At 49.6% G+C, this 19,156-nt stretch overlaps 2 protein-coding genes across 3 annotated transcripts in view; one reads left to right on the plus strand and one right to left on the minus strand.

The window, feature by feature from the left end:
* The window catches only part of sea (mitochondrial citrate transporter scheggia), a 109,156-nt gene extending 102,583 nt beyond the window's left edge, over nt 1–6,573 (minus strand). For both annotated transcript variants that reach the window (XM_075686985.1, XM_075686986.1), the window contains exons 1-3: nt 6,427–6,573; nt 6,137–6,294; nt 83–290 (exon numbers count right to left, since the gene is read on the minus strand). In XM_075686985.1, coding sequence (XP_075543100.1) covers nt 83–290; nt 6,137–6,260 — 332 coding nt within the window. In that variant the 5' untranslated portion in view covers nt 6,261–6,294; nt 6,427–6,573. The remainder of the gene's footprint in view (nt 1–82; nt 291–6,136; nt 6,295–6,426) is intronic.
* A 459-nt stretch (nt 6,574–7,032) lies between these two features.
* LOC142576728 (sedoheptulokinase-like) overlaps nt 7,033–19,156 on the plus strand; it is a 448,528-nt gene continuing 436,404 nt past the window's right edge. The window contains exon 1 of the mRNA XM_075686988.1: nt 7,033–7,941. Within this exon, the coding sequence (XP_075543103.1) occupies nt 7,298–7,941 (644 nt within the window). The 5' untranslated portion in view covers nt 7,033–7,297. The remainder of the gene's footprint in view (nt 7,942–19,156) is intronic.

Consider the following 19,156-nt stretch of genomic DNA (forward strand, 5'->3'; position numbering starts at 1 on the left):
AACTTAGGTCCGGGTCTGTACAAGGGCACAAGTCGTCAGCTTGGCTGAGTTACTGAACTGCCAGCACAAGCGCTATACTTGCCTGACAGCTGACTTTGGCACGGATCCGTAGACAAGCACACTAAGCCCCCGGTAGAGTCCCGATACGCCATGTGAGCGCACCGTCTGGCGCACTACATCCGCGATGCCGTTGTACCTAGGCTTTGCTGACCGTTCGTCCAGTTGCAGTTGCGTCTTCACATACTCAGTGGGAAAAGTGATGCAGATCTCAATGCCACCTGTGATGCCGCCTGCAGCCACAAGAGGGTGCACATTAAATACTTATTTAAAATTTTATTCTAATTATTAGGTTTCAATAATTATGAACATCCATAGCCTTACTGCAAATGTTGAAACATCCTCGTTTAACATACTCAATCCTGAAATTTTTACATGGTGTTAGAATTGCTCGGGGCCTCTTAGCCTTTGTTGAATCCCAGAAAGTGCCCACGTGTATACATACTGTTTAAGCAAATCTGCAACAAACCACAAACGTGCCATCGAATTTTTTGCTGTCGGCAGTCTAATCTTCAGGGTTTTCCTGGTAATTTTCACAAGCAATTAACAAGGGCAATGAACTCCTTTTTGACACAAACATATTATTTAGATAAGTGAAATCATTCACAGGACAGCTGCCTGCCAGTAATGTGACGAACATATCTATACATAACTGAGGATTTTTAGCACACGAAAAGGGACGAAAGACAGTGGCAAGACGCGAACACAGCGCTACTGTGTCCGCGTCTTGCCACTGTCTTTCGTCCCTTTTTGTGTGCCAAAAAACCTCAGTTATGGAATACCAACACGCCCTAACCTATGCTCTTTCAAGTTATATATCTATACAAATCCTCATTGGAAGGCATCATTTGCGCTTTTTCAAGGAACCACATGCAACGACAACAAACCGATGTTCTAGGTGATTCCTTGTTTACTTGGTTCTCTGCATTTGTTTTTTTTTTACCAATGAAAAAAAAAAAGGAAATCCGAAATAGCAACGCACATGGGCATGATTGCCGCAAGGTGTGATGCTTTGCCCCGTCGTACAAGCCCTAATTAATGTAAATTATTTGTATCTTAAACATTTTGGTGCCCCTCCTAGACCTTTCGAACCTCTGAACGCACCGCAGTTGGGAAAATGTCCTCTCACAGTGAATGTTGCGATGCACAGTAACGTCAGCACTGCGTTCACTAGGTTTCAATAGTGGGCTCAGGTGTCCTGCCAGTAAACGAGTTTGCGAAAGTTGCTCTCAGGGCTTAGTTCTGGGAGATCATTAAAATTCCTTCTTCAAAAAATGCCCATCAGTACTGAAGTAATTCAGCAGAGGGATGCAGTCAGTGAATGACTGACTTTTCCAACCAGGAAGGAAAACAGAGCCGAGTCGCAATACATTAAGCTGATTGTTGTCCTTATATCACTCGAATTTTGCTCCAATGCCCACTGAAACCTCCTGTTGACGGTCTGGTGAAAGCAAACAACATGGGGCAGGTTACTATTGAAAAAACGCAGCGGCAGGTCCGAAGGTACGGAAACCTACCACAAGGCAAACAATGTTGTAGCTTTTTTTTTATCCGCCCGAGTTGCCATGTGGCGTAACTTTAGTATGAAATAAATATAAGCAAGCAGGCCCGTTTCATGCAGATACTGCAACTGTGACTAATAGGACATGTCATCCACAATCCATTGTCCATAGCCTTCAGGTTGGTGCCTATTCAATTTCCCAGCTGCCATGACACTTGTTTGGAGACAACGTGTGGAGTTCCCAGGATTCGGCATTCAGTGTGCACAGTGAGTGAGTTAAAATGGCCTTCCTCTTGCAAAAGCTGGCACTCCCGCCTAACTGGAGATGGGTAGTGGCATTTGGGCACACGCATTCTTTCTTGCACTTTACGAAAGGACGGAACTTTGCAGAGAAGTCCGATTTAAGCCAAATTTCATACAGCTTGTTTGGGATCAAAAATTTAGAATTATCAGGCTTTACAGAAAAGGAAAGATCCTACTATTGAGCTAAAATATATGATGTAATGGGGGCTCCCAACTAATTATGATTACTTAGTGCTCTCTAACATGCACCCTCGCACAGTACATGAGCATTTTTTGCATTCTGCCTCCATCAAAATGGAATGCAGCCATGGTTTTAAAATTTGATCAATAGTTTGCAAAAAAGGGAAGCCACATGCTGAAGCCACCCGTGTTGAGAACTTGTTTTTGACAGGACAACAATAAAGTCTGTTTGTTGGAATGTTGGCTCCAGCGCCAGGCTGCCCTTATTCGCCAGCTACTGATCACTTTTTGAGTGTCTCACTTCTCAAGAACCTCAGTCTTTCTGAGCCTTAAAATGTGGCACTTATGTTGCAATGTCCCATTAATAAAAAATGTGCCTGTTACCTTTCCCAATATATGCATTAGGAGATATACGTTTATTAAAATTTATATTTTGCAAAGGAAATCTCTTGCAATGTGTATTGCATCGGTGGTAGTCACAATTCGTACTTATGAAACATTGTTTTGTTTGCGCAGTATTGCAGAGGTTATGACAAATAGCTGGGTCAGCTATAACTCTTGAATGCTGATACTCAGGCAGGACCAATAACGAGCATCATTATATGCTAAAAATCAAAGCATTTCAGAGAGCTGTGCTTGAGCTTCCCTGTTCACCAAGATCACTACACAACACTTCACTCTAACACCTCATGAATACCGACAATTACATATACGTGCAACTTCAAGCTCTTGCTCACATATCCATTACAATTTACGATCTTCTGCCGGGACAGATTTATGGGCTCAATTATTCAAGGCAAGATGCAGCAGCTATATTGCATGTGGTTTGTAAAAACGAAATTCAGAGCCCCACAGTTGCATAAAATTTGTGTGCGCATCGAGTAATAATCAACATTGGTCATACAAGGAAATACTGCTGGAGTCAATGCTATAAGGCACGAAAACAGCCCACTTGTCAAAATGCTGGCTCCAGGGACATCCCTTACTTGACCACCATTTATCACTTTGTCTCTGCATTCTTATGAATGGCTGCTTTGTGTGCAGTATTTAAGGCAACTTGCACTTTAATTTGAATAGGCCTGAAGCCCTTTGTAAGGGGAATATAATTCACAGTACCATAAATATCCAGCCATGCTTTCAAGATGAGTGGCGACTTTAATGCGATTAGTAATCTATCATATAATGGATGCATAATTCACCATCATCATCAGCCTGGTTAAGCCCACTGCAGGGCAAAGGCCTCTCCCATACTTCAACAACCGCGGTCATGTACTAAATGTGGTCATGTCATCCCTGCAAACTTCTTAATCTGATCCGCCCACCTAACTTTCTGCCGCCCCCTGCTACGCTTCCCTTCCTTTGGAATCCAGTCTGTAACCCTTAATGACCATCGGTTATCTTCCCTCCTCATTACATGTCCTGCCCATTTCTTTTTCTTGATTTCAACTTAGATGTCATTAACTCGCGTTTGTTACCTCACCCCATCTGCTCTTTCCTTATCCCTTAACGTTACACTGATCATTCTTCTTTCCATAGCTCGTTGTGTCATCCTCAATTTAAGTAGAACCCTCTTTGTAAGCCTCCAGGTTTCTGCCCCGTAGGTGAGTACTGGTAAGACACAGCTATCATACACTTTTCTCTTAAGGGATAATGGCAACCTGCTGTTCATGACCTGAGAATGCCTGTCAAACACACCCCATCCCATTCTTACTCTGATTATTTCCGTTTCATGATCCGGATCCGCCGTCACCAAGTGCCCCAAGTAGATGTATTCCCTTACACTACCAGTGCCTTGCTACCTATTGTAAATTGCTGTTCTCTTCCGAGAGTGTTAAACATTACTTTAGTTTCCTGCAGATTAATCTTTAGACCCACTCTTCTGCTTTGCTTCTCCAGGTCAGTGAGCATGCATTGCAATTGGTCTCCTGAGTTACTAAGCAAGGCAATATCATCAGTGAATCAAAGTTACTAAGGTATTCTCCATTAACTTTTATTCCCAATTCTTCCCAATCCAGGTCTCTGAATATCTCCTGTAAACACGCTGTGAATAGCATTGGAGAGATCGTATCTCCCCGCCCGATGCCTTTCTTTATTGGGATTTTGTTACTTTCTTTATGGAGGACTACGGTGGCTGTGAAGCCGCTATAGATATCTTTCAGTATTTTTACATACAGCTTGTCTACACGCCGATTCCGTAATGCCTCCGCGACTGCTGAGGTTGACAGAATCAAACGCTTTCTCGTAATGCATAATTGATTATGTCTAATACTTCGGTTATGAAAAGTGGCCCCTACCCAGTGCCACATACATACCCAAGTTGGCATCAAGGCGGTTTATTGAAGAGCAGCACATACCCAGTGTTACATACCCAGTGACCCAAGTTGGTGCAATGGCTGGTTCTGAACCTGGTTCCTTCGGCACATCAGCCTGATGTGCTACCCTTTTAACCATGAACTACGCAGTGACCCAACTTGGCGGGAAAGAGGTTAGGCACAGACATACATACATACACACAGACGTACCGCAAGCAGTGTGAACCTCCCAAGGAATGTTAATTGCATTAACAGTGGTCGACCCCACCAGTGACATTCCTTGTTCGACCACTGTTGATCACTATAGGGAACACAAGCACTTCCCTAGGTGTTGTCTTTCTGTACATCAAACTTTCTTTCACTGAAAATGGACAGCTGTAATTAAGCCCTAGCAAGGAATTTGACAATTCTGGTCCTGCCTTGTCTCACTTAATTTTTTTCCCTATCCCACAGCAGCATGCATTTCAAGAGATCAGGTATGTTGTTAGAGCTCTGAAATTTCTGGGAGAGCAATTATATTTTGATCGCACTGCCTGATAGGAAATGAAAAAGAAATATACAGCTGCAGTACATAGACGCAGGTCAGGTTTCCCGTTCAAACGAGCATTTTTTTTTTTCGGTCACCGCAAACTTATGATGCGAGCTTCCTGGAGGCCATCTGCCTGCCAGCCAGCCCTCGGCAAGGGCCGAGTTTCGCTACGTGCTGACGCGCTAGGCGAAGGTGTCGCGAGATCCCTTTCCCCCTTTGGTCAGAGGGTGTGACGTCACGAGAAGCACAACAAGGCGCCGTGACGCCTAGCGGAAACCCGGGATCTTGTTATCGTCCCCATCGAGAAAGCAAGGCACGCGCGGTGTCAGTGCATCGCGATCCGGCTGCACAAAGCAAGCCCCTGGGGTAATAAGAGTGCGGGAGACGACACAACGGCAAAGAAAGTGACAAAAAGCAGGCGGAGTGACGCGAAACTAGCTTGCAAGGAAATCAAGTCCGAGAAGTGCGACTTTCAAGGAGCCAGGTACAGATATATTTCGTCGAAGGTCGGAATACTGCCCGAAGGTCGCTCAGCCGAATGACGGTCCTTGTTACGAAACGGCCGGGCAACCTAATAAAAAGATCCAGTGTAACCGGCGCAACCTTCGGCTGATATGAAGAAAATGAGTAGCTCTACAGCACGCGCGCGCACGAGCTCAACAACTGCCGGCGTTTACGCGAGAATTTTCCGCGAGGCCGCACTTTTTCTACAATTAAAACTGAGCGCCCGCTCTCGACGTTCGAACGAGGGTCCCCACACTGGAAAGTCCAGGTCCTCGGAAATTTACGCGAAGCGATCGAGGGGCCAATCAGGGGACTGGAAAGTAAACACGCGCTCAGCACATCGCGCGACCGGACTGGTGCTGATTACGCACACGGACAAGCGGTGCGGATAGACGGCCTGGAGATAAAACCGAGAATGACTTGCGATAGACATGGCGTGAAAAAAAGTAGGCTCCTAGACGGCGGGACGCGATAAAAAGCATCTGAAGTTCGCTGTTCTTAAACCGGCCACCGAATGGGCAACCCAATGGGTTCGTCGTCCGATGTCAACTGCCTCTCGCATTGTCATCCCATTCAGCCAAGAATTCTTGGGAATGCAAACCTCATTCAAGTATGTGCGGTGCATATGGGCAATGCAGAACACCCGAGCTAGACGTCACCGCGGCCAAAGCGGAAAACAATTGGAATACCGCAACTGAGTTCGCGCCAATGTGGGAGCCAAAACGAATTAGTTTTTCGTTTTCTGATTACCTGCGACAATTCCTTTCGTAGTCTTCTGCGACGGCAGAAACGATGATGCTGCCAAAGCGGCGCCACTGGTGGCCATGTGCGGCCTTCCGAACGGGCTGCGAAACTTGGCTCTGTCCTTGTCCATGCTTCACCTCTCGAGTCGCCGCCTCGCCAACCACCTGCAAAGACACGACGAGGCCTTCCCCTCAACGCGCAGAAAAGATAGAGCATAGAACCATATGATAGAACTTTGCTAACGTTATTTGTACGCGAGTTAGGAGTGACGGAACCTCTCAGCGTAATGGACGTACCGTTTAGGGACTCTCCGACCGGCGACCCTGCACCACACGTACAGCTCTGTACTCACGCGAGCCTCTCACCGGATCACCGCCGTTGCGGGCCACACACTACAGGCTGATCGCTCTAAGGACGAGCCCCCAGAACGAACCAATCGCGCGGCAGAAACGGACCGGCTGTCGTCTGAAACATATAGCCCTACGTTTGCCAGAAATAATACCAATATTTTCATCACTGCCGACGTTATATATATATATATATATATATATATATATATATATATATATATATATATATATATATATATATATATATATATATATATATATATATATATATATATATATATATATATTAACGTGTTGTTTTATATTTACGGTTTAAACAACTTAGGTGTCAAAATTTTAATAAATACCGATTACGAACAAGGCGCCGCATTATCCCTGGCGGCAAGCTTTGAAGAACATCGCTATAAAAGCAAGTAGTTATACTCTATCCTATTTAACAACTTTCACTCGTACGCGAGAGTCCATCTGGTGGCCACTGTGCGCGTGCTACTGCGTGAACGGTGGTTTCGCTTCACTGTTCCTTCGTCGGACACGCTCCCTCGCCCACCCAGAGAAGGGAAAAGAGAGAGCATGAAACCGAAAGCGGAGGGGCGGCGGCGATAACGAGGCAAACTGTCTTCGGCCGGCCGCTCGCTGCGGCAGACGCCAGCGGTGTGCGCAGCGTCGCTACGTGTGTACCCTGCGATCGACGAGTGTGCTTCGCGTACCGTGTTCGGCGCGTGTTTCGGCGTCTGGGTGTCTTTGGAGCCGCGAAGCCATCGGCGAGCCCGTCAGTACAGCATCGAGAAGACGCGATCGTCGTAGCGAGGATACGACTATGGCTTCGGCGTCGCCGGATCGCGCGGTCTCTTCGAAGGGCCTGGTCCTGGGAGTGGACCTGGGCACGACCACGGTCAAGGCGTGCCTCGTATCGTCTGAAGGCGGCTCCGCGGTCTCGTCGCTGTCGCGCGAGACGAAGGCGACCATCGCCAGCGACCTGGGTTCTCTGGGCAGCGAGCAGGACGCGCACAAGATCTGCACCGCGTTGCAGTTCTGCCTGTCGCAGCTGCCCAAGGAACAGCTGGCTCGCGTGACGCGCGTCGCCGTCTCGGGGCAGATGCACGGCGTCGTCCTCTGGAGACGCGAAGGCGGCTGGAAGCGCAACGCGTTCGGACGCTTCGACGTGGACGTGGTGAGCGCGCTGTACACTTGGCAGGACGGGCGCTGCTCGGCGAGCTTCCTCGAGTCCCTGCCCAGGCCCCGCTCGCACCTGCGGCTCAGCTCGGGCCACGGCTGCGCGACGCTCTTCTGGCTGCTCAGGCACCGGGCGCGCGAGCTGCTGGAGCGGTTCGACCGCGCGGGCGCCGTGCAAGACTTGGTGGTGGCCATGCTGTGCGGCCTCGACCGGCCGGTCATGTCGACGCAGACGGCTGCGTCGTGGGGCTACTTCGACACCGTCGACGGACAGTGGAACACCGACCTGTGAGTCTGCATTCTTTCGCGCACTGGTCATCTGCGCTATGCGGTGACGCGCAGCAGTCTGCCGCCTTATCGAATATAGAGCTCGCTCTTGCCGCTGTTTGCTTGCCAGCGCAGACGATGAGGCGGAAGGTATAGGGCCTTTCGCGCAAACCACTGTCACTCGCTGTACACTTTTTTTTCATTACGTTATTTTTCAATTTTACTGTCACGAACAGCTACATCGCGCCATATATAGAGACAGTTGAATTATTACGAATGCGCAATAATTCCTCGGCAAATGCGGCCGTGCACTACTGTCACGCTCACTGGCGACTCGCGCGTGGTTTGATCGAGGCGCTTTCCAAGCTGTAGCACGCTCGAACCCGCCGTCTTCGTCGAGCATTATCGACGTCACTTTGTTGCGTTGCGGCTGGACGTGGGCGCGGTGTCGTGCGCGCCATCCCAGCGCGTGTCTAGCGTGATGACGCCGAACTTCTCGCGCTTTGGCATCCGGGCGTTTGGAGCATCTGTTCTAATGCTTTTTCACCGTTGCACGCGAGCTTTATGCGTTTGGCGAAGCCTCAAAAGGCAGCGGATGCTTTTTAATTGGTGCCGCGCGCGTTCCGTGCCGAAGGCGTGTATTTGGGACAGAAGTGCCCGTCATACATCGGACACGTGCTTAACGTATGCATCGGGTGACCGATGTCGAAGTACTGGAATCTGCACGGAAAGCCGTCACGTTGCAATGTGCAGCGCCATGTTTATCTAGAACCGGGGCAAAACGTTACCTTGCGCTGAACAAATTTGCGAGCGCGAATAGGGAAACTGCGCATTATACGTTCTCGAACTTTGAAGGGAGATTTACGCTTTCCATAGCTTTGTTACCGCAGAATTATTTTGCAGGGTGATCACATTTTCTTCTTCCTCTTTTTTCTTTCATTGGGGGGGGGGGGGGCTCCGTAAGGTAGTTTGCATTGTTCACCTAAATAGAAAATGCGTTGTGTGCTTTGACAGTGGAGAATTAAGCTGCGACACGTACCTGCAGTGGTTCCTCTTAGCCAACCATGAAGTTAGGTGAAGGCAAACGACAATGCCAAGTCTATTATTGAAAGACATGTGGACAAAAAGAACCGGGTTTACTGCGAAGCTTTAGTGAATCGAGCGGCTGCAAGTGCGAGATCTTTAATGTTAGAATGAGAGCGCGGATATCAAAGTAGAGCACGAGTAATAAAACGACCTTTTACGTTATGTTTGGTAGAAAGCTTCGTGCGATGTGTAGAGGCAGCGGGTATACATTTCGGCGTTCATAAATGGATTGCGCGTGCGTTCATAAAAAAAAGGGAATGCGCTGGAATAACGTTTGTTGTAGTACGTAGATTCTACACAAAAGTTGTTAAATCAAATAGTGCTCGAACTATAAACGCAGATAAACGGACAATACAGAACGGCGAACCTGTGCATGCAGAATCTCTTTGCATGTGGTAATACTGTACGCGGTAATTAGTATAGCCGATATGGACGTATGGGTCTGCATGGAGGGTAAGAACAGTTACCGCGTCTTGCTGTATGTGCCGCATTTGCCATCCTTGTGTAGCTGAGCCATCGCTGCTGACCGCCGAGCGGGCGCACGTCCGCGAGCTGCATCGTGTGCTACACAAGCGCAGACCGAGGGCGGGACCTCGCAATTGGCCGAGCCATTCATCTCGCTCTGGCCGCGGCTCTTCTTGGCGGCGATCGTGTTGACGCAGGTTGGCGGACGGCGCCGAACGAAAGAGCTGCAGCGCGCCAGTCCCGCGGAGCAAAGGCACGCCGCGCTGTGTTCTCAGAGTGCGTACTTTGTCAACGCCGCGTGATTTGCTTGGCCAGTTGGTTCGTGTCTAAAGCCAAGAAAAAGAACCGGCGAAAACCAAGACGCAGGACCGGAAGGACGCACACGTGCGCTGTAAACCGGCGACTGTGTGCCTCCTTCTGGTAATCGCCGGTTCTTTTTCTCGCTTTGCAGAACGGCCGAGGCGGACCATCTTGTAACAAACGTAGGTGGTCTCACATAGCGCTCAGGGAATTTATTAAAAGAACAACGAGATATGAATTATGAAGAAAAAGGCATGATGCTGTGATTTTGTGTGAAAAATTCATTGCCTACGTTTCCGAGTTCTGAGTTGCTGATTTTTTTCAGTATTGTCAAGCAGGCTGCATGGTTAATTACTGCTGCTCCCGGGGATCAGAGTTTACGAAGATGATGTTAGCTTTATTTCTAGAAAAAAAGAACTCATTTTTCACGTCCAGTCCGTATAAGCCTGTGCGGATTGTGTGCGTTACTGTGTTGTCTGTATGTAGGCGAAGAACCGCTTTGCTCAAACTTCTTAAAACTGCTTACAAGAAAGAAGTGAGGCGTGCAGACAGGACATGCACAAGAGTAGAGAAGTGGACAACACGAACGCTGACTATCAGCTGAAGGGAGCACTGAGGCGAAAAAAGAAAGACGCGAAACTCATCTGCCCATGCTCAGGAATTGCCAGTATTGGCAATTGATGACCTCGCCCGCGACGCAGGCGAGGTCATCACCCTGCCCCGCTTGGTTCCTGCCGACGAGAACTCGCCCAAACCGGTTCCTGCCGACGAGGGGTCCTTAGATCTGCGCTGTGCATGTCCTGCCTACACGGCCTTCAGCAAAGTTTCCTGGAGACGCCTCCTACCCTTAAAGGAGTACTGACACAAAAAAAATCCACGTGCTTTTTTCTGCTTTAATAAGTAGTTAATGACCCCGTAATCACGGCACGAAACCTCATTTACTTCAGAGCGCGACAGGTAATTATTTGCAGTCTTTTTTGTAGCGACCAGTCGAAGTTTCGGTTCCAGAGCAACGAGACGGGAGAAACGGGAATGTAAACAAAGTGGTCACGTGTTCGCTAAAAGCCATGGCGTATGCTCTGACGCGCAGCCAGCGTGCGCGACCAACTTGCTGAATATTGTCGTGCGAGTTCCACATCGGTCGGACGACCGCAGCCAATGACAGCGCCGATAGCGTGAACGTCATGGCCACGTGGTACACCCGGCGGGGCGGGGCCGGCGAGCGGGCGCCTCGCCGCTCTGATCATGTCTGTTCTTTTAACGCGATAGCGTTAAGGAGCTCGTGTCGCAGAAAAGCCGGTGTCGTCGGCGTCGGCGTCCGCGGCGTTGGCCGTGAGCGATAAATCCCGGCAGGCACTTCATAAATAAAAAGCAACTTCCAAGATGGGCTGGGTGGGAATCGAACCAGGGTCTCCGGAGTGTGAGACGGAGACGTTACCACTGAGCCACGAGTTCGACGCTTCATAGCGGTACAAAAGCGCCTCTAGTGAACGCGGTGTTGCCTTAGATACGAGCTGTTACTAAGGCTCAGGCGTGCGTCGCTTGCTCAGACGCACATTTCTTTGTCGCGCCGAACGCTGCGTTGCTCGACGCTCACCGCGTCCGATGCGGGGCGCGTAGTCGCTGCGCCGTAGCCCATTGTCTTACACTCCTTGGCGGGTCGACGGGAACGCTGTCGCGTTCCACTCTTGAAGGCGAAGCTTAAGCGTCCTCCAATTTTTTTTCTCTCCCTGGTCGAAACACAGGCCTCTTTCCCCGCTGGCGGCGGCACATAAATCGGTTACAATTTGTTTCTGACACGAAATAACTTCTAGAATAAAGTGACCTCGAAAGAGGTCACTTTATAGGTATAGGTTTTATAGGTTATAAAACGTTGTGCTAAATAGTAAATCGTTGGCGTGATTTCTACTCGGACGCGGTAAGCGCAGACGCGCCAGCAATCGTCTGTATACGAAGCGGCTCGCCTGACTGGCGTGTTTACTCATCGCTATTAACGGCACCGGGAAAACTAACCATATTTCACTTAAGAGAAACATAAATGTTCAGGTATTGATTGTGCTGACGAATTTAGGCGCTTTATTACGAGCTGCGGACGCATCGCAAGCACCCTCGGCCCCGGATAGACTGCCTGCGAGCTAGGCCTACATCGTCTCCCAGCGATCGCAAGCTCGCCTGGCATGCTCGTTCGCTTCTATCGGCGCCAATGAAATCAAATATGCTGCAATTTAAGCGTGACATAACTGTGTACACGTTGTGCCGACTAACATGGGCGCTTCGTTACACGAGCTGCAAGCGATCGTGTCACAAGCGCAACCGGTGTCGGATTCGATGGACCAGCGAGCTACGCCTGCCGGCTCCTGGCCATCGGCGGCTGTCAACGGATCCGATACTGCTAACGCGGCCTTGCGGAAACACGTCTACAGTGCTCGCATAGACGTGTTTATGTTGTCATCGTTTGTTTCAAACAAGATAGCTGTGCAAATACGGTTGCTTTCACTTTCTGTTCGAAGTTACGCAGCATTCCGAACTTCCACGCAGGTGCGCCGGTTCTGGGCGGAGCTACCCGCCGCTCGCTCATTCGTACCATGTGTCCCGAATCGCCGCATGCGGCAAGTCGCACACGACGCGCCGCACGACAGATCGCACGGAAAATCGCACCTGTGTCTCGCGCGATGTGGCCAATCGACTCAGATATTGCGGCCGGCCATGGCGAGGACGAACCTCAACAAAACCCTCGCATCGGCCACGATCAGTGGTAAGACACAACAAATCGGCGTTGAACGTTGTGGCAGCGCAGTCAAGCTGATAGTGTGGGAAATATCCCGATGGACACGACAAAAACTGCAGTTGCAGCGACACGGAGAGCGCCCCGCTACAAGTACAAACAGCTAGAACAAGCAACAACAGAGGAGAAAAGCACATGTAAGCCGCATGGCAGCCAACGAAAATTCGTGACGTAGCCACATGTCGTAGCGTTTTCTTGGCTATTTACAATCCCGCGTGATGTCAATGTCGCGAGGTGCTCTGCTTTGCGGTTGGCTGCGCGCACGTACTTTAAAAGTGATTTTAAATATGTTCTAAGCGATATTCGCCGCTGATATTTTATAGACGATGTGTGTGTGACCAACTAAATCGATCCCACAAGTTATCTCGACTTCAAATTTTTTGTGTCAGCACTCCTTTAAGTTGTCTTAACGGGGGCACACGAAAAAAAAAGGGGGGTCATGGTGCTCAAGAAGTCCGAAGTGAAGCGGTAGCCCCTCTGAAAAATCCGAGAAACACGAGATATTTGCCGCGTTTCCTTTTTAGGAATATGTGCCAAAGTGTAGGCAGAGAGCTAAGGATGGGTCAAACAAAGAATGAGGTGAATGCGCGCTACTAAATTCTTTCCATATAGTACTGAAATCGTGTAGCAGATCTCATTGACCTGTGTCAATACCTATATGTGGCTTAAAGTGCTCGTTGTAATAGTACACGGTTAAGGGAACACAAGCATAACATCCCTGCCTTTTCTTCCTCTCTCCCTCCCTCCCCCACTCTCTCTCTCTCTCTCTCTCTCATTAACAGCACCCACTCATTTCCATTTGGCAGCTCATGTGGTTGTGACCCTGATTTTCGTAACACATTCATCGCGACTCAGCATTTTAATAGACTGCACGCCAAATCATACAACCATTTCACCTCAAAAGAATGGGCACGACTGTGTGAGTCAGGCGTGAGTTTCACCAAGGTCGATCCAAATAGGTCGCGAAGCCTCGGGCGAAAAACGGTTCAGTATAGATTGTCACCGACATCAGCAAGGCGGGTTACGGGAGCAGCGATTGAAGCGCGACTATGTTTGGAGGGAACAAACATTGGGAAAGCAAAAAGCGCTTCTAATTCAAGCGAGACACAGTTAGATTCACTCAACGAAAATAAAATTCCCGGTCAATTTTATAAATTCGTGACGAGTTAAGAAAATACAAGCTTATTCAATTTTATTATTATTAATAAATTCATTTATTTTCGGCGCCCATCGATACAGGGGGCGTTGTCGCCACTATCACTCGCAATGTAATGCACGTCTTGAAATGGGCAGAAAGGTGCACTCGTAAAGTTCACCTCTTGAAATACGCCCCCCTCACAGTATGTGCTTTCTTGCTTGTCGATGTTTGTCTGAATTTGGTGACGCGGGTAGCTTCATCGCTTCTTAATCTGTTCAGTTTAGTTCAGTGTAGTTCAGTGTAGTTGTTTTCGTGCGACTGCGCTGGTCGACGAGCTTGGCGTCCGACGATAGCGTCACGTGGTCGTGACGTCAAGGAACACAGTAGCAATACTGTGAAAGGCAAAAACTAGCTTTTATTGGGCGAACCTGTGCCCACAAAACAGGCTACACTTAAAGCACAACGAGAGCGGCGAACACAGTCGGCGATCGTCGTAAGTCTGATCAGCGGGTCAAGCGCGTCGGCTTTTATAGAGCAGTCGTCGAATGCTCCAGACTAATCGTTCGGACCCGCGTGCCTTCCACAAAGTTCTACACCATTCGCGTTACGCGATGAAATCAGATAACACAAGGTTCGGCGACGACAGCCGGGCAGAAGCATCGATAACTTTCCAGAAACGTCGGATACATGCAGGCACGTCCGTCGCTGTGCGATTACAGTTGTTAAGCGGCGAAACGTGGTCGCTCGATAAAGATAAGTACACGTGTCAACAGGGTCGGCACTCTACACTTAAAGCTTTCGTCGGCCTCCAAAGAAAGTATGCTGTGTGCAGGGGTGCGATTTCGACAGCCGTACAGACGGCTTTGCCTGCATCGCTTTCCGCGCTGAAAGCTCGAAACGCCCATCAAGTCGAATGGCGGGGCATTTGAATATATAGCTCCAAAAGAAGGCCAACAAAACAAATTTCGCGCCTTCGAAAACAAAATGACGTCACTTCTGTTTTTAACGGATATGGCGTCACATTATTTTTTTCTTCCGCCGGAAGTGTTCCCACTACTAGGGTGCCTTATAGTGTCCTCGATCACCTTGCCCCGGGGTTGCCCCGAAACCAGAATGGTGCGCCTTGCACCGCCGTGGTGGCGCACTGCGGAGGGTCAACATCGCGGACAAAACTGCACCCATTGCAGGGTGCTTGCATGCAGCGCTACTGTGCCCCTGGCGCGCAAGACGTGCGCGAACACGCGCGCGCGCACATTTTGTTGTTTGCAGGTGCTGAGCATCTGCGGCAAGCGCTCGAACCTTGTCAAACTGCGTGCCCCGACATACCTGGTTGCAAGCAAACACCAATGGATCTTGTAATTAATCCTGACGAGCCATTCCTGACGACCCTTTCAACGAACCTGTCCATTTTCGGCCGCTCTTCACCACATTGTTTTTGGAAGAGGTCGATAAGCATGCCGTCTTCGCTGTCAGACGAACTTGAAAAAAACTCGTCGATTGCGGCAATTAGCAGCGCTTCCTTTCTCATTGCCGACATCTCCACTGGCCAACTCCGTCAACTCCGTTGCAACCGCAGCTATCGGGCCAGAGCATCCACGGTTGTGCAGTCGGCAGTGCGCGCGCGCGTCCCGCAGTGCTTGTTGGGATTGCACCCCAGCGCACCGCCGATTTTCTCGGTGCGAGACGGGGCAATGGAAAACCGCTCCAACAGGGTGCGCTTCCGGTGATCGAGGATAGTCGGTGCGCACCGGTGCGGGTGATCGAGGACGCTATTAGTGTTCCTGTATATGCTCCCTGCGAGAGCATATACAGGAACACTAGGGTGCCTCGATGTGCGCCCGCTCTCCGCGGAGGGTGGCGCCGCTCTTAGAAGGGGTCGCCGCCGCCAAAACCGGTTCTCGGGAGGCGCCGCCGCCATTTTCTTGCATTCCGTTCCCGCCGCCCGCCGACTCCTTCGCTGCACGGAAAGCGGCATTCTTCACGCAGTCTGTTTGCGGAATGCCTGGCTGCTGCGTTCCCCAGTGCACTAACAGCGCTAAGAATGGCTGGAGAATGTTTTCATTTCCTAGAGACCAAAAAAGACGACTTCTATGGACTGTGAAAATCAAGCGGGACAAGTGGCAGCCGACGAACTACTCATGTATTTGCAGTGTAAGTACCCAATTTCTCAGCAGCGCCAAATCCATTTTTGGGCTTACGTACAGCTTGTCTGCGCAACTGTGGTATGCCTTGATGTCACGCCATCCCACTTTGGACAAATATTATGCTGCTCTGAAAACCTTGCAGCAGAAACAATTCAAGGGAGGAATATGGGCGCCACATCTCAATGGAAACCATCCCAAGCTGGGCTCCTCGTTTCCACGACAGTCGTCCTTCGCCTCCAAGAAGTTTTCCTGGCCAATGAATGCTACGAATTTTTCCTCACGAGCAGGCTACTTCAAGACTGCCTCGGAAATCTTTTTTCTGTAGTACGCCCAATGAAGCCAGTGCCAACGGCATATGACTTAAAATATGAACTCTGAGGCTTGTGAGCGTGAGCCAGTTTCTCCACACATCGCGAACAACAAACTATGAGCTTGATGATCGAGAGTACCTCGTCGATCTCCTTTCTCAAGCAAAGAAGCAGTGCTCAAAAAATTTGTCCGAAGAAATAGACGACTCTGAGATTTCGTTCACTGAGGAGCTGACGTCAACGGAATGTTGTATTTTATATACTACCTTGGTGGCTTCATCCTGAACAGCGTCGTAAAGCACGTATCCTGTTCCCAATGCAAGGATGCCCTCCTTGGAGCAGCAAGCAATGAATGACAGTTCTCAAGGAGTATGTAAGTGATGGACGGAACTTGACCTATCCGAGCAGTGAAGTGATTCGCACTCTAAAGAACTACGAGGAGCACTTCACGGGTGTTATCGCGTAACTGTACAAACAATATACACACGATGAAGTCCCCGCTGAAATCGCTTACGGAATACCTTGCGAAGGTAGACCGACCATGCCTGAACACATGTGCAGACCACAGGGAAACAATAAGTAAAATGCTGATAGCCACCTACACAAGACTGTGGCTACGTATCCATTTACGTCAGTACCCAGCCACACGTGCCGGAGGTCACGGAAGCAAAACTTGTGCTGGTGTTAGTCTCACTTAAATACGCTGTAATAAGTATGAACTTTTCGCATACATGCACATAAGCTTGAGAAAAAAGTTAGGCGTAGTAATCGTAAGCAGCATTATAACTGCAGTGAAGTGTGTTCGTTATCATTTCAAACACCATGTATTTGTGGATCAAGGTAATAAATCATTGTTTTACCGTCCATCTCAGCCTTCATGTTTTGATTGCATGGTGTACGCATGACAGTTTGAAGCCAGATAATCCTATGTCACCACGGCGAAGAATATTACTAGGGGACGTAAACATGCCGTGCAACCGTACTTGAATATGCAGCAGTTCACTTCCTTCGCGTGCTTCGCCTACTTACCGCTATGTCCATATGTAAGCGCAACGACGGCAAGTTCACGACGGCGAGAAGTTGCCCGCTGTGCTCATCTAACGTAAAATAAAAGAGATATCCGATGTACCTTCGCTAATCGTCTCGAAATAGCGAATGCGTCACCGAATCTTTACTCCTAGTTTTCCTCTACCCTAGAAAAGGAATAATTATCAAAGTTAAAGGCCCATTCAAGCCCCCACTGCTAGCAGGGCCAGCACTATCAAGGCGCGTCACGCAGCCAACGCACGCACCGCGACCAGCGTATGCAAGAAAATGGCGGCCACGCTAGCAGACGACGTGGTTGTCCTCACCCTAAACGGAGCGCGGGCGGGCATCGAGGCACTCTACCCACCACATACAGATGGTGTTAAGCCCCATGACCGCCATGTTTTGAGCGTATGGGCTCCTATGGAAGCTTCGCTACCAGGTATATTTACCTTGGCTTCACTTTGTGATGAAAGGCTTGCGTTCCTAACAACCACTTGTGCTGTTCCCCGAATAGCTTCCAATATTTGTTAAGCTATATGCCATGTGCCCTTTTTTTTTTCTATCACGGGCGTATATATATTTCCGTACCTGTTTCAATATTAACAAACGAAAATGAACATTGGGTAATGCACTCGTGACGTCGTCCTGTCCTCGTGTCCCCGTCTAGCTCCCGCTTCTTTCTTCCAGTATGGATGCCCCGTACGCGTATTTCCAACTGCTTGTAGGTACAGCGGGGCGTGGCACTTGCGGAGACGACGGACGTTTGCGTGTATGCACGATAAGAGCGTGTGCGAGAGAGGAAATGTGGGGAGTTTTGCTCCTTGAAAATACGACTCTGCCTAGGTACTACGGATGAGTTTCTTGGCGCGCCTTGTATGCGCTTGTCCCTAGGCGTGCCGGCAGAAGTCGCGGTAGTGCTGAACTTAGCATCGCAAGTTGGCGGCTCGGCGCAATCATATTTATTCTATCATGTTTTTACTAATAAAAACATGTCATTATTTTGCATTATTGGCGGTGCCTCCAGGACACCAAACCGGCAACGGGGACATCAAAGCTATAGAAGCCGGACTGGTCCGTGGGTTGGGGCTCGCAGAGGCCTGCGCGTGACAGGGAAGTATAAGATCGGCTGTCCGCTATCGCGTACAGGCAATTTTTTATGCGAACACCCCCTGGCACGCTTCGGCCTCTGCGGCCCCAACCCACGGGCCGCCCTGCTTCCAGCTTTGTTCCCCCGGCTACCGCTTGGGCGCCCCGGAGAACCTGCGCCGCCTGCTTTAACATAACCTCAGATGCTTTCCTGAGGCCTCCGTTTGCCGGTTACATGTGCCCTACTGGAGCAGTGCTTGTAAAAAAATCTGATCTATCGTCGCAACGAAAAAAGCGACCCACGACTTATACAACACGTACCAGTCAGAACATTGTCCCTTCAGACACAGCGATCACCAAGTGGCGTCCGCGCCCACTGCCTCACCGCGCGGGCAGCCAGCAACGGAGCGTATAACCAACTCGACCGCACTCCGCAATGCCGGCATGTCTAGGGTACAAACGAATACAACGCGCTCTAAGAAACCTCCTCCGTAGTGCCTAGGCTGAGTCATATATTCAAGGAGCAAAAGCCCCCAGATTTTATCTCTCGCGCCCGCTCTTACTCGCGCCTGCGCAGAAACGTCGAGCTCCGTCAAAAGTGCCACGTCCCGCAGTACGTACTAGCAATCCTAAATACGCGCCCCGTACACGCTACCCGCCCGACCTGGCTCCTTCTCACCATCCTAAAGGGGTGCATGCCTAAAGGTACAGTGATGTGTTTTGGCGGCAACTGAAGCTGCAAGTGAACGGCTACGCCAGCAGCGCACGGAATAATTCCATTTGAAGGGACTTTTAAGAAGGGCGCACTTGCGACATCCGCATTCATTTCCTAGGTGAATAGAATAGCGTGAGAGTTACATGCAGTTGCAGCTTCCCAGCTGTCTTTCTTTTCGCT

Source organism: Dermacentor variabilis, chromosome 3 (assembly GCF_050947875.1).
Source record: "Dermacentor variabilis isolate Ectoservices chromosome 3, ASM5094787v1, whole genome shotgun sequence".
Taxonomy (NCBI): Eukaryota; Metazoa; Arthropoda; class Arachnida; order Ixodida; family Ixodidae; genus Dermacentor; species Dermacentor variabilis.